Consider the following 14,525-nt stretch of genomic DNA (forward strand, 5'->3'; position numbering starts at 1 on the left):
TGGGGTCACACAGTTGTGAAGAGCTGGAAGTGCATTCGTAAAATATCTTGGGCTGTGATTTAGACCTTGCTGTAGATAAAGGGCTTAATACAGGATTAAACGTTTTGTCTTTTTTAATACCTCAAGGACGTTGTGCTTTACTATCTTTCTGGGCAGACAAAGAGATTGTCTTGAGATTCTCTCTCTCTCTCCCTCTCTCTCTGCCCTTCCCCTGCTCTCTTGCTCTGCCTCTTTCTCAAAATAAGTAAATGAACTTAAAAAAAATTACTTTTAAGTAATCTCTTCATCCAATGTGGAGCCCAAACTTACAACTCTGAGATCGAGTTACATGCCCCACTGACTGAGCCAGCCAGGCACCCCTATTTCTACAATTAACTATAATTTTTGGTTAATTAAAAAAATTGTTTTAAGTTCATTTATTTTGAGAGACAGAGAAAGCAGAGGAGGGGCAAGAGGGGGAGAGAGAGAATCCCAGGCAGGCTCCACGCTGACAGCACGGGGCTTGTACCAACAAACCACGAGATCATGACCTGCGCCGAAACCAAGAATTGGACACTTAATCGACCAAGCCACCTGGGCGCCCCTTTGTTAATTTTAATACAGGTATTTCTGCTGACTTATTCAAGGTGTTATATGTACCTCAAGCTGTTTGTTTCTTCCATAGTGGGGCTTCTTTTTGATCAGTGGCATGTATTTGCAAGATGGCCAGATCTCATGGATGTCAAACCTGTTCCAAACACCTAATAGCACTTTGGAGATGAGCATAAAAATAGTGGGCCCTCCACACGCCTGGGTGGCTTAGTAGGTTAAGTGTCTGACTTTGGCTCTGGTCATGATCTCCCGGTTCATGAATTCAAGCTCTGTGCTGACAGCTCGGAGCCTGGAGCCTGCTTCAGATTCTGTCTGTCTGTCTGTCTGTCTCTCTCTCCCTCTTCCCCCAACTGATGATCTGTCTCTCAAAATAAATATTGAAAAAAAAGTTTTTAAAATAATGGGGTCTCCCCACAGCCACAGCCACATATACTATCATCAGTATTCTTTATTTCAATTCAGTAGTGACCAGAGGCAAGTGATCTGAGGGCCTGTCCTGGTGGTTGATTCTCCTACTAACGTTTGTTATTCTCATGGCTGCGTATAGCGCAGGCCACGCCTCCTCCCCTTCTTTCCACTCAGGCGGATGGGGTTCTCCTTCTGCCCCTTATCATGTTTCTGCTGGATTAGTCCTACCAGCTGGGCTCCCAACCCTTAGACTCTCATTCTCTATACTCCATCAATCATTATTGCTGGCAAACTACCAGCAGTTTTCCTAAATACAGATCTGATGATGCCTCTCTTCTGTTTAAATGCCTTGGATGGCTCCTAGGATTACAGCATAAACTCCCAGGTGAGGCCTCAGTCTTCCATGGGGAAGTACCAGAAAGAAGGTCCTGCTTCACCAAGAATTAATGACTTGTTTTTCTTTGCGTTTTGGCTTTGGTTCTCTCTCTCTCTCTCTCTCTCTCTCTCTCTCTCTCTCTCTCTCTCTCTCTCTCTCTCTCCCTCTCTCTCTCTGTCTCTCTCTCCCTCCTTCCCTCCCTCCCTCTTTAGACATGAAATTGTTCTGTGATGTTCTTCTCATTCTTAGAATGTGTCATGTATTTTCAGGCCTCTGCACTTTGCCCAATGGGAGGGTTGGCCTCTTTCATCTCCTCTTGTGGGAATTCTGCCTGTCCTCTCAGGGACAAGTTCAAATACCACTTCTGCCCTCCTTTGGATTAATAAGTCTATTGTAGAACTTATACTTGGATACAAATATGAACATAACAATTGGATAGTGGTTGATATATTCATTATAACATGTCACTCAGCTAAATATTGTAACTTGTACATGTCTTGTCTCACCTCTATAAGAGCATAAGAATTTTTCTTACTCTGAATAAGACCTGGTAGGTGCTCAATAATATTTATTGATTTGGGAGCACCTGGGTGGCTAAGTTGGATAAGCATCTGACTTCAGCTCAGGTCATGATCTGATTTGTGGGTCTGAGCCCCGTGTCAGACTCTGTGCTGACAACACGGAGCCTGCTTCGGATTCTGTGTCTCCCTCTCTCTACCCTTCCCCTGCTCTTTCTCTCTCAAAAATAAACATTAAAAAATGATAATAATAATATTGAATTGAATTGGAGTCACAGAAAGAATTCCATTTACAGCACTTTCTGGCATTTTCACTGGGTCTAAACTTTTTCCTTTTTTCTTGAATAAAAATGCAAAATAGCTACCCATTTAGTTCTGATCATGAAAAATTGCTCCCTGCTTTATTACATTGTCTCCTTCTTCTACTGACAACTCTAAAGAGGATGAGTGGAGGTTGTTGTTGAAGTAGAAAAGGTCTACATCCCTGGCTGGTGGGTGGAACACTGGTCCTGGGCCACGGGTGCCAGGGCTGGGCGCCCTGACTCAGGTGCCCGAAGCAGTTTACGCCTTCCCTCTATTACAGCCCTTGTTGCACCAACCTTAAATAGTGGATTTCAAATGGAGCTTTTGGTTTCATATGAGTGATGATTTGTTTTCTTGCCGAGCTTCCACTCCAGACCAGCACCATCCATAAACTCTCTGTGATAATGGAAATGTCCGATGAAAAAGCCACCTGTGACCAGTGCCTACCATACTGGACAAGGCAGTGATACCGAGCTCCTGGGAGAGAAACACCTTAATAATTTATTATAATCTCTTATAGAGTGCTAGGTGCTCAGCAGGCCCACAGTAAATACGTGTGAAATGATGGACATTTGACATTCATCGAATGGCTGCCGAATGCGGGGTGCTTGCCGGGTGGCCTTCTGCGCATCGTCTCCGTTTTCCGCAGAGCCCCTGGCCGCGGTGGCCCAGGCTGTGAGGCTTGGCCCCTTCGCTTCACCAGGGCAGGAGGTGGCAACCGGGGCCATTTAGCAAGAGGGTTGGAACGCTGCGAAAGAGGCCAGGCGGAGCCATAAAAGAAAGGAAAGAATCTCAGCGGTGAACCAAAAGCCTCTTTAATGTGCCCAGGCCTGAATTTGGTGATCGTACTTTTCCTGAAGAAGCCTCAGAATTAGATTTTATTGAATTTTCCCCAATCAGAACCTGTGAGGCCCACAAACCTGGCCCAAAGACGGCTGGCAGGGACCCCAGCATTGGTGAAGGAGATGTGTGTGTCTTCAGCACGGGGGGGATGTGAGAAAGGTGGCCGGCTTGGCTTCTCACCTGGTGAGGAAGGAAGTGAGGCTGCATCTGAGAGGGACTGAAGGATTTCTATGGTTTTCCTTAGAAAGCTGCCTGGTCTTCCCGTTGAGGATTTAGGAGCTTTTCCACAGCGCCACCTAAGGGTCAGTTTGAAACGTAGGCGCAACAGCTAGGGTGAGTAACAGGCCAACCCGCATAACAGTGACTGGTCCCCCTGCCTCCCCGTATAAAAACGAAGTGTAGGGGCGCCTAGGTGGCTCAGTTGGTGGAGCGTCGCCTCTTGATTTCTGCTGGGGTCATGATCGGGTCATGATCTCACGGTTTGTGAGTTCGAGCCCCATATCAGGCTCCTCACTGACAGTGCAGAGCCTGCTTGGGATTCTTTCTCTCTCTCTCTCTCTCTCTCTCTCTCTCTGCCCCTCTCTTGCTCACTCTCTCTCAAAATAAAGAAATAAACAAAAAAAACCAAGCAGAAAGGTCCTCTCTGCAGGAGCAGTAAGCTGGCAGGGGGCGGAGGTGGACGGTGGAATTAGCTTGCAGTCTGTCCCTTCCCACACTGCCATTGATTGGAGCCCCGCCAGCCAGTGGCTCCTCCTTCCCTCCCTCAGGGCATACCTGACCTGCGACAGGTGGAAGACAGGCCCTGGCACTCACCACTCAAGGCCTCTTGATCCAGGGCTGCTACTTCCGCTGTTCTTTCCATTGCAAGAGTCACCTCCCACTTGTTTATAAAAACGAAGAAACTATCCTATTTTTCCAAATGGAAATTGCCAATTTTTGAAGTCTAAGGTTGGCAGCTTCAGTAAGATTCCAAGAGAGTAAGAAGACTAGATAAGGTGAGGCAATAAATTCTCATCTGAACTTAGTTCCTGGGATGAAATTACAGAACTATTTAGAAAAAAGAAGAATTAGCATAACTGTGTTCCAAAAACTCCATATGTGCAAATCCAGATTTATAAATAGTTCAGAATGATTATTCACGTAGTAAAATGACTGTTGTACATGTAATATATATAATTATAATATATAATACACATATTACGGTTCCTTTAAATAACAATGGCATAGTTAACCACCTTTGGGCGCCTGACAAGCAGGATGAATTTGTGAAGCAGCCAGGAGAAATGGAAGAGAGAAGAGTGGGGATTTGGGGCACTGAGGGAGTCTGTGCACCTCTCTCCCACTCACTGAGGCATTCATATCCCCCAAATTTAAAAACATTGTGTTGGCCAAAGAGATTTTGTTGTCTGCCAGTTGGTGATCCTGCTTTTTTAAACAGTCAGATTGCCCCCGGCCATTTTACAATATGCCTCAGTTTGCAAAAATAGGAACACACTTATTAACGGCACAAGATACATTTTTATTCTCATTAGCCCGTGGCATAGAGAGGTCATCACCTCACCCAGGATGGGGACCCAGAATTCTATTTCTTTGCTTCTTTCACTCTGTCCAAGCCAGGAAATTTGTGGAAGTGGGTGGCAATTTCCCAGGAAAAAAAAAATTTTCCCATAGGACCAGACCCAGTGAAAATAGGTTACTTTGAAAAAGATGAGTACATCCAGACAGCTTTCGCCTCAGCTCCCTGTATCTCTTGAAACAAAGTCTACACCCATGGCGGCCATGCTTCTCAAACAGTCTCCTGTACCACAGGGACCTGTGGCTATACCTTTCTGCCTTCTTTGCTAGAGCATCTTTTGAAATTATTCAGGATTTAGGAGAAGGAAAAATTCCTTTCGTATCTTCTGCACAGAATAAGACTTCCAATAAAGTTTTGCTTGGTCCCAGCCTGCCCATCCCCCAGCTGTAACTGAAGAGGGAGAGTCCGCTGGGATGGGCCATCCCGGGACCGGACCGCACAGCCCGAAGTCTCGGAGATTTGCTCTGATGGGGGGTGGGGTTATGCTCGCGTATGAGAGGCCACTTTCACACTTCTCCAGGGACTAGGAGCTGGAGAATCCATTTTCTCTGAAACATCAAGAACTAGATATTTAGGGTGGGGGCCTCAGGATCTATTTCTGTGTCCCTGTCATCCTGTGCTATGATTGGGTCTGTTTTGTTCCATATTTCCCACATCGTGTGGAATTTCTCATGGGGAATGGCAAACGCAGTTTTGAGAAGGGCAGACTTGCATTTTTCTTGAGAGCTAGAATTAAAGCTCACGGAGCTCCTGCCTGCTTCTAGTCTCCTTCATCCCCTGTCTCCAGGGCATCATTTCTCCTGCAAATGAGAGAAAACAAAGAGAAAAGACACACAGTATTTAGGAGGTGAGCAGTATGCTGGAAGCCGGGATACCCGCTTCAAAAAATTATTTTTTAATTTTCATCTCCATGAAGCCTCGGAAAAGCAGATCACAAAAAAGAATGCTCTGACTTAGGGCAGAGAGGATTTATTGAGAAAAGCCTGGAAGGAAGAACTAGAGACACCTAGAGTGAGAGAGAGACCCTTGGGAGAAATAATTAAGGCTGGCGGGGAAAGGCTATGTTAATTGAGCTGAGAAGAAAGATGAGCATCTGGGGATTCTTTCCAGAGGTTGCGAAATTGTCTGATCAAGTCTTGGGCACATAATTGCTTTCATCTTAGGTCACTACTTTAAAAATGTATTTTTGAAGGGCGCCTGGGTGGCTCAGCCGGTTAAGTATCTAACTTTGGCTCCAGTCACGATCTCTGTGAGTTTGAGCTCCCTCATTGGGCTCTGACTGTGCTGCCAGCGTGGTGCCTTCTTGTGACTCTGTCTCTCTCTCTCTCTCTGCCCCATCCCCGCTAGCTGTGCTCTCTCTGTCTCTCTCAAAATAAATCAATAAACTTAAAAATGCATATAAGAGAAACAGCTAGCTATAGGACTAGATGCAAAAATTGGAAGAAAAAATAAAAGGGGGAGAGACAGCGTTGGTTTTGCCAGAAGGTGATTTCGCCAGATCTGCATTTCCCTGAGCGAGAAGAGAGGCGGTGAAATGCTGAGGCAGCTCCTGGTACGGTCAGGGCAGCTGCTGCCCCGCGTATAGTTGATCCAGGCCTTGGACTCCGCGTACCTGTGTGGTTCGCATTGAACTTCCTCCCTCCCCAGCACCCCCTCTGCCCTCACATAGTTATCCCAGGTGCTTGTTTCTGTGCCTGAATTGTTCAACATGCATTTAAGGCAAAGGTTTCTTTTTGAGTATGAGGATCCTCTTTTTTTTTAAACTCATCACTTCTTCTTTTTCTTTAAGTTTATTTATCTTTGAGATAGAGACAGAGTGTAAGCAGGGGAGGGTCAGAGACAGAGGGAGATACAGAATCCAAAGCAGGCTCTAGGCTCTGAGCTGTCAGCACAGTGCCTGACATGGGGCTTGAACTCACGAACCATGAGATCATGACCTGAGCCAAAGTTGAATGCTTACCTGACTGAGCCACCCAGGTGCTCCATGAGGACCCTCTTTTAAAGCTCCCCGCCAAAAGGTCATGTGCCCCATAAGACTATAGTTCTACTTTCCACTGAGAAAATATATAAAGATCCCCTCATTAGGTATTAATGAGATTTTTTTCTCATTTTATTTATTTATTTATTTATTTTTAAAACTAAGCTTTAGGCCCAACATGGAGCTTGAACTCCTGATCAAGAGTCACATGCTCTGCCAACTGAGCCACCATGTACCCAATTTTCTGTTATCTTAAAGTGTTTTTTGTTGCATAACGTAACCGATACAGAACAGTACACGGAGCCCATATGCACAACTTAAGTTGTTATAAAGGGAGCCGCCATGTGCCCATAACCCAGGTTGAGAAACAGAACATTGCTGGCACTCCAGAATTTAATTCTCTTATGTCCTCTTTCCCTCACAATTCTGTTTCCACCCTTGAGGAAACCACTCTCTTGATGATGGTTACCGTAATTGTTTCCCTCCTTTTCTCTCTGGCTCAGCCACCCATGTGTGAGTCCCTAAACAATATAATTTTGCTGTAAATGAAATCATAGTTTACACATCCTTTTGTGACTTGCTTCTTCTCAACATTATGTTTGTAAGATTCTAATCATTATTATTTCTTAAGTAGGCTTCATGCCCAATATGGGGCGTGAACTCATGACCTCGAGATGAAGAGTCATCTGCTCTTCACTGCCCCTATGTTTGTAAGATTCATTCATGTTCATGCATGTTGTTGCATATAACTGTAGTTCACTCATTTTCATCACTACCTAATATTTCACCACATTAATATATCACAATTAGTTGGTCCATCCATTGTTAAATATGTGTGTTGCTTCCAGCGTAAGATGGCTAATATAGCACAGTATTTTTTTAATGTTTATTTTTGAGAGAGAGACAGAGACAGAGCATGAGTTGGGGAGGGGCAGAGAGAGAGGGAGGCACAGAATCTGAAGCAGGCTCCAGTCTCTGAGGTGTCAGCACAGAGTCCGATGTGGGGCTCGAATCCCCAAACCATGAGATCATTACCTGAGCCAAAGTCGGATGCTTAACCAACTGAGCCACCCAGGAGCCCCAAGAACACTTGTAACTGAGGAGCTTGGGTGGCTCAGTCGGTTAAATGTCCAACTCTTGATTTTGGCTCAGGTCATGATCTCATGGTTTGTGAGTTCCAGCCCTGCATTGGGTTCTCTGCCATTAGCATGAAGCCACTTTGGATCCTCTGTCCCCCTCTCTCTTTGGCCTTCCTTCCCTTTCTCTCTCTCCCTCACCTTCCCTCTCTTTCAAAAATAAACACTAAAACAAAATATAACAGCTTTATTGAGATATCACTCATATACCATACAGTTCACTTGTATGAAGTGTACAATTGAGTGCTTTATAATATATTCCTGGAGTTGTGCAACCATTACCACAATCATCAGTAACACTTACAAATTTTTTTGTTTATTTATTATTTTGAGACAGAAAGAGAGAGCATGAGCAGGGGAGGGGCACAAAGGGAGGGTGAGAGAGAGGCTCTATGTGGCCAGCATAGAGCCTGACATGGGGCTGGAACTTATGAAACTGTGAGATCATGACCTGAGCCAAAATCAAGAGTCGGACACTCAACAGACTGAGCCACCCAGGCGCCTCCATCAGTAACACTTTTAAATGAATTAGTATTTGATTAATTACAAGGATCTACATATATGTAGACCATCACAGTAGAAGTAGGTGGACATATTTATTCATTCCAGAGATAGTGCTTGGTTTTGCATATGTTCTGTGGTTCCGTGCCCCTCCCCGCTCCCCCAGGTAAGGAATCACTGCTTTAAGGAACTGACAGGTAGAAATTTGTCGTTAAAATAGATACATGTTCCTTGAAAGATTTGCTGCATTAATTCATTATGTAGCACTACAGACTACTGTAGGGCAGTGGTTCTCAAATTTCGGTGTCCATCTGAATCACCGGGAGGCGCCTGGGTGGCTCAGTCAGTTGAGACTCTTGGTCTTGGCTCAGGTCTTGATCTCAGGATGGAGAGTTGAAGCCCCATGTTGTGCGGACTCCATGCTGAGTGTGAAGCCTAAAAAAAAAAAAAGAAAGAAAGAAAAAAGAATTGCTTGGAAGGCCTGTTTAAACAGATTGCTAGGCAACGCCCTCCGAGTTTCAGATTCAGTAGGTGTGGGTGGGGCTTGAGAATTTGTATTACCTAATCAGTTTCCCAGTGATACTAGTACTGTTAGTCTGGGGACCATACTTTGAGCTACCTGGTAGCTGGCTATTACCTTGGAAATTAGAAGACTGGGGACAGAAGGAGTTCATTCCATTCTTGAGTAGATAAGAATTAGGAAAAAGACACGTACAAATTGTTGAAGGGAAAGGAGGCAATTCCTTGTAGTTCAGAGCCTGCTAGCAGGAGGGAGAGGAGGGAATACATGTGGTAATACTGTGGAGACACAGGCGAGAGAACTCCACAGTTGGTTTGGCCTGGAGGGAAAAGGAGAGGGAGGAGTCAAAGGGGGTAGCAAGACTCTAGGCCTGGATCCAAGAAGAGAATTGGTAGACGGAGAACTAGCAAGATCCAGCAAGATGGAACAAGATCACGAAAGAAGAGTGTGGTCAATCAGTATCTCAACTTCGGTGCTTCTTGACTCTCTGGGAGGATTTACCCAACCATCAATTCACTGTGAAAAGGTGACTGATTATTGCTTTCAGGTTCCATTCCTGCAGGGAGAAGCCTAAGATCAGGAGAGTTTTCCTGGGTGGTTGATAATGAATGCTCGGTGGGAATTCAGTATCAGGGTTCAGGGGAACTACATAAATTTAACAAACAAGAATGATTCTGAGAACCCTGGAAATTATTGAAGCCTGCCTGCCTTTCTTTCTTTCTTTCTTTCTTTCTTTCTTTCTTTCTTTCTTTCTTTCTTTCTTTCTTTCTTTCTTTTTCTCTTTCTTTTAATGTTTGTTTATTTTGAGAGAGAGAGCACTAGCAGGGGAGAAGGAGAGAGAGAGAGAGAGAGAGAATCCCAAGCAAGCTATGTGCTGTCAGCAAAGAGCCGGATACAGGGCTCAAACCCATGAACCATGAGATCATGACCTGAGCCTAGATCAAAGACTGATGCTTAACCAACTGAGCCACACGGGAGCCCCTAAAGTCCTTATTTATTGCAGTATCTCTCCTACCTTTCTCAAAGCACCTTGAAATTTTCTGTCTTTGACTAAACTATATCTTTATGTGAAATCCTTCTTCCCCTCTTCTCCTACTTAAAGCCTACACATTCCTTAAAGTCCTACGCCAGGGGTGCCCGGGTGGCTTGGTCAGTTAAGCATCCAACTTCAGCTCAGGTCACATCTCACAGTCTGTGGGTTCAAGCCTCATGTCGGGCTCTGTGCTGACGGCTCAGAGCCTGGAGCCTGCTTCGGATTCTGTGTCTCCCTCTCTCTCTCTGCCCCTCCCTAGCTCACTCTCTGTCTCTCTCTCTCTCTCTCTCTCAAAAATAAAGACATTAAAAAAAAAAAGAGTGCTACTCCAATCCCACATCGTGACAGTGAAGGGTCCCTCGGATTCCTCAGGCACTTAGTGTGTCCTGCCTTTCAGAGCAGAGTTTTCATGTTTCCCAAGGCTAGATCACAGCACCCCAAAGATCAACATCTCAGATACTTAGAAGCTGAATGCGATTCGCATCTTTGAGGAAAAGCTAGAAATCAGGCCGACGCCTGGAATGTCCAAAATCTCAATTAGCAGTGAATGCAGACTCCCAGTTAAGGGGTAGGTACATCAGTAGAAACGGCTTCTTTGTGGGCTGGGGCATATGGAAGCTGAAAAGGCTCCTTTGTCTCCATGGGAGGCTGGCCTTCGTAGCCTGCCTTCTATTTTCTTGGGAGCCAAAGAGGACTGTTCTTGTCTTTCAGTTGGCAAAGACTTATTGAGCACCTACCAGGTACCTGTGGGTACTCTCCCAACCACTGGGGAGAAGATGGTGAATAAAGCATTTGAGGAAGGAAACAAACTACAAATAAGCAGCATGCCAAATTAAGCCACATTATATTAAATGTTGTGACAAAAGCATGTAAGAAGCTTGGGAGAAGCTGATGGAGGTAGAGCCATTCTCTGGGTAGGATGGGCGGGGAAGGTGTCTTTGAAGGTGTGACCTCCGGAAGAAGGAGCCTGATCTTCGGGAACCATTCCCGGAAGTTAGCAAGGCTAACCTCAGTGGGTAAGAAAGTACATATAGCAGTTTGCGGTCCCTGGAGCACAAAGTGAAAACTAAAATAGGATGGAAAGGTTGACAGGGCTCAGATTTTTGAAAAGCCTTGCATAACGTGGTGAGGAGTTTTGATTTCATCCTTTAGGAGGAGGGGAACCTTTGAAGGGTAGTAAGCAGGGGAGTCGCAGGGATACACAGAATCCGAAGCAGGCTCCAGCCTCTGAGCTGTCAGCACAGAGCCCGACACGGGGCTCGAACCCACAAACATGAGATCATGATCTGAGCCAAAGTCGGACGCTTAACCGACTGAGGCACCCAGGTGCCCCTAATGTCTCCAACTTTAAACAGCCAGACTTATTTGCAATCCAGATATCCTTTTGGATGAGGAAAAGTCGCTCTATCCCCTCCCCCGCCAAGGCTCTGTGTGTGTGTGTGTGTGTGTGTGTGTGTGTGTGTGTGTGTGTGTGTGTTTATACTAGTCACTTTATAATCAGCCTTTTTTTTTTTTTGATAAACATTGCTTTTCATGCTACTTCCTGTAAATCAGGATGTTGTGATCTGATAGTTGTACTGTTCACAGCCCCAGTTACAGGGCAATGGTGGAAAGATCAAAAACGAAGCGGAGAAGGTGTTATGTTCCAGAGACAGGGGAGCTACCAAGCATGGGATATATTTACCTGTGTTTGGGGAGAGTAGAAAGATCTGGATTCCAGGCCAGAGTCTAGCCATCACTTGCTGTATGAACAAGTTTCTTAACCTCTTTATACCTTAGTTTCCCTATATTCAAAGTGAGGATAATCATGGAATATACCACATAGACTTTTAGTGAAGAGTAAATGGGAGAATGCGATGTACAATGTTTGGCTCAGTGCACATAGGAGGTGCCAGTAAGTGTTCGCTCATATTTAGTATTGTCACCGGTTATCAACCAAGAGTCATTTTTTGTTGTCTAGTAAAAGTATACCAGGCAGAGTGGGGCATATAGGGAAAGTAGGGGAGGTGAGTTTGGACCTTCGGGAAGCTTTGGATCTACTGGAAGAAATCTGCACAGTTGCAAGACAGCCTGTGTGGGATGGGGTGCTGCAGACTAGTTCCCTGTCTTCAAAGGTGCCAAGGAAATCCCAAGTCAATGGAAAGATTTTCATGGCATGGGATTAATCAAAGACAGCTTTATGGAGGAAGTGAATCTTGAGCATGGACTTCGAGGTATTGCTGGAGACAAGAAAGCATCCCTGGGAAGAGGATCAGAGGGAGGGCTTGAGGGAAAAGAGAGCTTGTTTTAGAAGCAGAGGGCAACTGGTAAAGAGATCCCAGAATGGGAATTTCAGGAGACAAATGAAACATAAAATGACACCAGGCTGGGAAGTTTACAATGATTAAAGAACTCAGAACCACTGTAAGTCTTCAAATGGGAATATTAAGATGCGCAATTAGTGTTTTAGGAAAACTGGTGTGGGAGCCATGGGTTAGACCACAGAGAACTGATCTGTGTAAGGAGGGTGAGCACTTACCAGAAAACAGGGAAAGGAAATAAGTGAACCTGAGTGCCTTTTAGGAGGTGCTTGTCAAGTGTTTTGAGATCCATAAAGAATCTTTCTCTAGGGACGCCTGGGTGGCTTAGTTGGTTAATGGTCTGACTCGTGATTTCAGCTCAGGTCATGATCTCACAGTTTGTGGCGTAGAGTCCTGCACCACTGTCAGCGCAGAGCCTGCTTGGGACCCTCTCTCTCCCTCTCTCTCAAAATAATCAATAAACATTAAAAAAAAGCATCTTTTTCTACAGTGGTAAAAGCAGCCAAGGGGAGAGGAGAAGGCTCTATCACTCCTGTCCCTTGTCCCCCTCTCTCACCTTCGTGGAGATCATCCACTAACAGGCAGACACTTGGACATCAGTGCAACTAGAAGGTCACAAAGGAAGGCACTTCCTTCCCACAGACTACTGACGGTGTCTATCTTGTTATGTCAGGAACGTTAACAACATTGGAAATGTACTTTTGTAATGTTCATTATTTATTTTTTTAGAGAGATAGAGACAGAGAGACAGAGCGTGAGCGGGGGAGGGGCCAAGAGAGAGGGGACATAGAATCTGAAGCAGGCTCCAGGCTCCTAGCTGTCAGCACAGAGCCTGATGCAGGGCTTGAACCCATGAACTGTGAGATCGTGACCTGAGCTGATGTCAGACACTTAACCGACTGACCCACTGACCCACCCAGGCACCCTGCAAATGTACTTTTTTAAGTAGGGTCCACACGGCAGCTTGGACTCATGACCCCAAGATCAAGAGTCCCAGGTTCTACCTACTGACCCCAGCCAGGTGCCCTGCAAGTGTATTTTGTAATTACGCATTCTATAGCTTCTCCTTGGGTCACACAGAAAGGATTAGCCGGTGGCAACCAGGAAAAGGTTCCCATGGAGTCTGCTGGTTATTTCTGGGTAGGTTTTGAGGTGTGAGGGTGCCTGTCTGGGGCAAGAGGGCAGGTGTGGGATGTGACACCATTTCATGTGTGACTCCGATGTCGCTTGAGTCCTCAGGCTCTGGGGCAGGTCAGCCCTGAACACCCGGTAGTGGCTTTTGTGAACAGTTCATGACCTTGTCAAGCCCTTGCCAACTGGGTGGGGTTTTCACCGTGTCAGCCCTTGCTCTGAGGTGTGTGTGGAAGCACAGAGGTGTCCCTTTGAGGACAGACTGGCTGGGGTCAGCCCCACTTGCCTGCATCTCTCTCCTTGGTCTCCTATCTCTGGACTAACTGCATGTGGCCACTTAATGGAATGAAAATTGGTGACTGAGTCCAACCAGCAAAAGGAAGAGGACCCGGAGCCCTGTATTCAAACAATCTGTATTCAAATATGCACCCTCTGGTTCTGGTGGCAAAGGTGGGCATCGCATCTCAGTAAGGGACCTCAGACGTGGCACAGCGGCGTCGGGGACGTGCAGTGGGGTCTCACTCCTGCCACCTGCCCATCCCCACGGCAGTTTGGAGAGAGGTGGACTGGGCAGATATTGCAGAGTAAGGGTTTCCCTAAAGGACCCTAAATAATGGAAGCTATCACCCCTTACTATTCTTGAGCCTTGTCCCCACTTGGCTTTTCCTATATTCACTGAACCTGACACCTCGGGTGTTTACTTGTTTCCTGCCACATCCCTGGTGCTTAGAGCAGTAGCTGGCACGTACTTGGCCCCCTGTGCACATCTGATTAATGACTTTAATGAATGAATGAATGAATGAATGAATGAATGAAGAACTAGGGCAGAGCAGATGTCTGACCAGCTCATTCAAGCCCTATGGAGGCACCTTTCCCTTCCTCGAACCTCCACCACCAAAGGACAGAGACCCTGGATTCTCTCATGCTTCACTTTGCTGTTTGACATGACATTCACCTCTCCTAGGAAGGGGAGACGCTTTAGTTCTCTGAGGAAATCTGCAGTCTGACAAAAGGCAGCACAAGGAATCCCCTTCCCTGTCTTTTCTGTATTTACTAGATCTTTCTTCCTACGCAGAGGACAGCATCCCCTGGTTGAGTCCTGCTGTAAAACTCACCAATGACCCACAAACTGAGCTTTTAATGCGTCTCACTCATTAAGACCAAACCATCAGTCCCCAGTCAGCTTCCTTCCACCCTGGTGGGAGGGAGGCAAGAAACTTCCATGCGTCCCTGCTTATGAAACCAATCCCTAATCTTCTCTTTTCTCCGCCTAGCTCCGCGTAAGGAAGGAGAGCAAAGAATGTAAGTGAG

The 14,525-nt window shown here is 45.8% G+C and overlaps 1 protein-coding gene across 2 annotated transcripts in view; it reads left to right on the forward strand.

The window, feature by feature from the left end:
- WNT5B (Wnt family member 5B) overlaps positions 1 to 14,525 on the forward strand; it is a 47,173-nt gene that overhangs the window by 15,893 nt on the left and 16,755 nt on the right. The window contains exon 1 of one of the 2 annotated variants that reach the window (XM_029955621.1): positions 8,869 to 9,276. The exons of the other annotated variant lie outside the window; for it this stretch is intronic. Coding sequence (XP_029811481.1) covers positions 9,172 to 9,276 — 105 coding nt within the window. The 5' untranslated portion in view covers positions 8,869 to 9,171. Of the gene's footprint in view, positions 1 to 8,868; positions 9,277 to 14,525 lie in introns of those variants that run through there. 2 annotated transcript variants of the gene reach the window in all.

Source organism: Suricata suricatta, chromosome 10 (genome assembly GCF_006229205.1).
Source record: "Suricata suricatta isolate VVHF042 chromosome 10, meerkat_22Aug2017_6uvM2_HiC, whole genome shotgun sequence".
Taxonomy (NCBI): Eukaryota; Metazoa; Chordata; class Mammalia; order Carnivora; family Herpestidae; genus Suricata; species Suricata suricatta.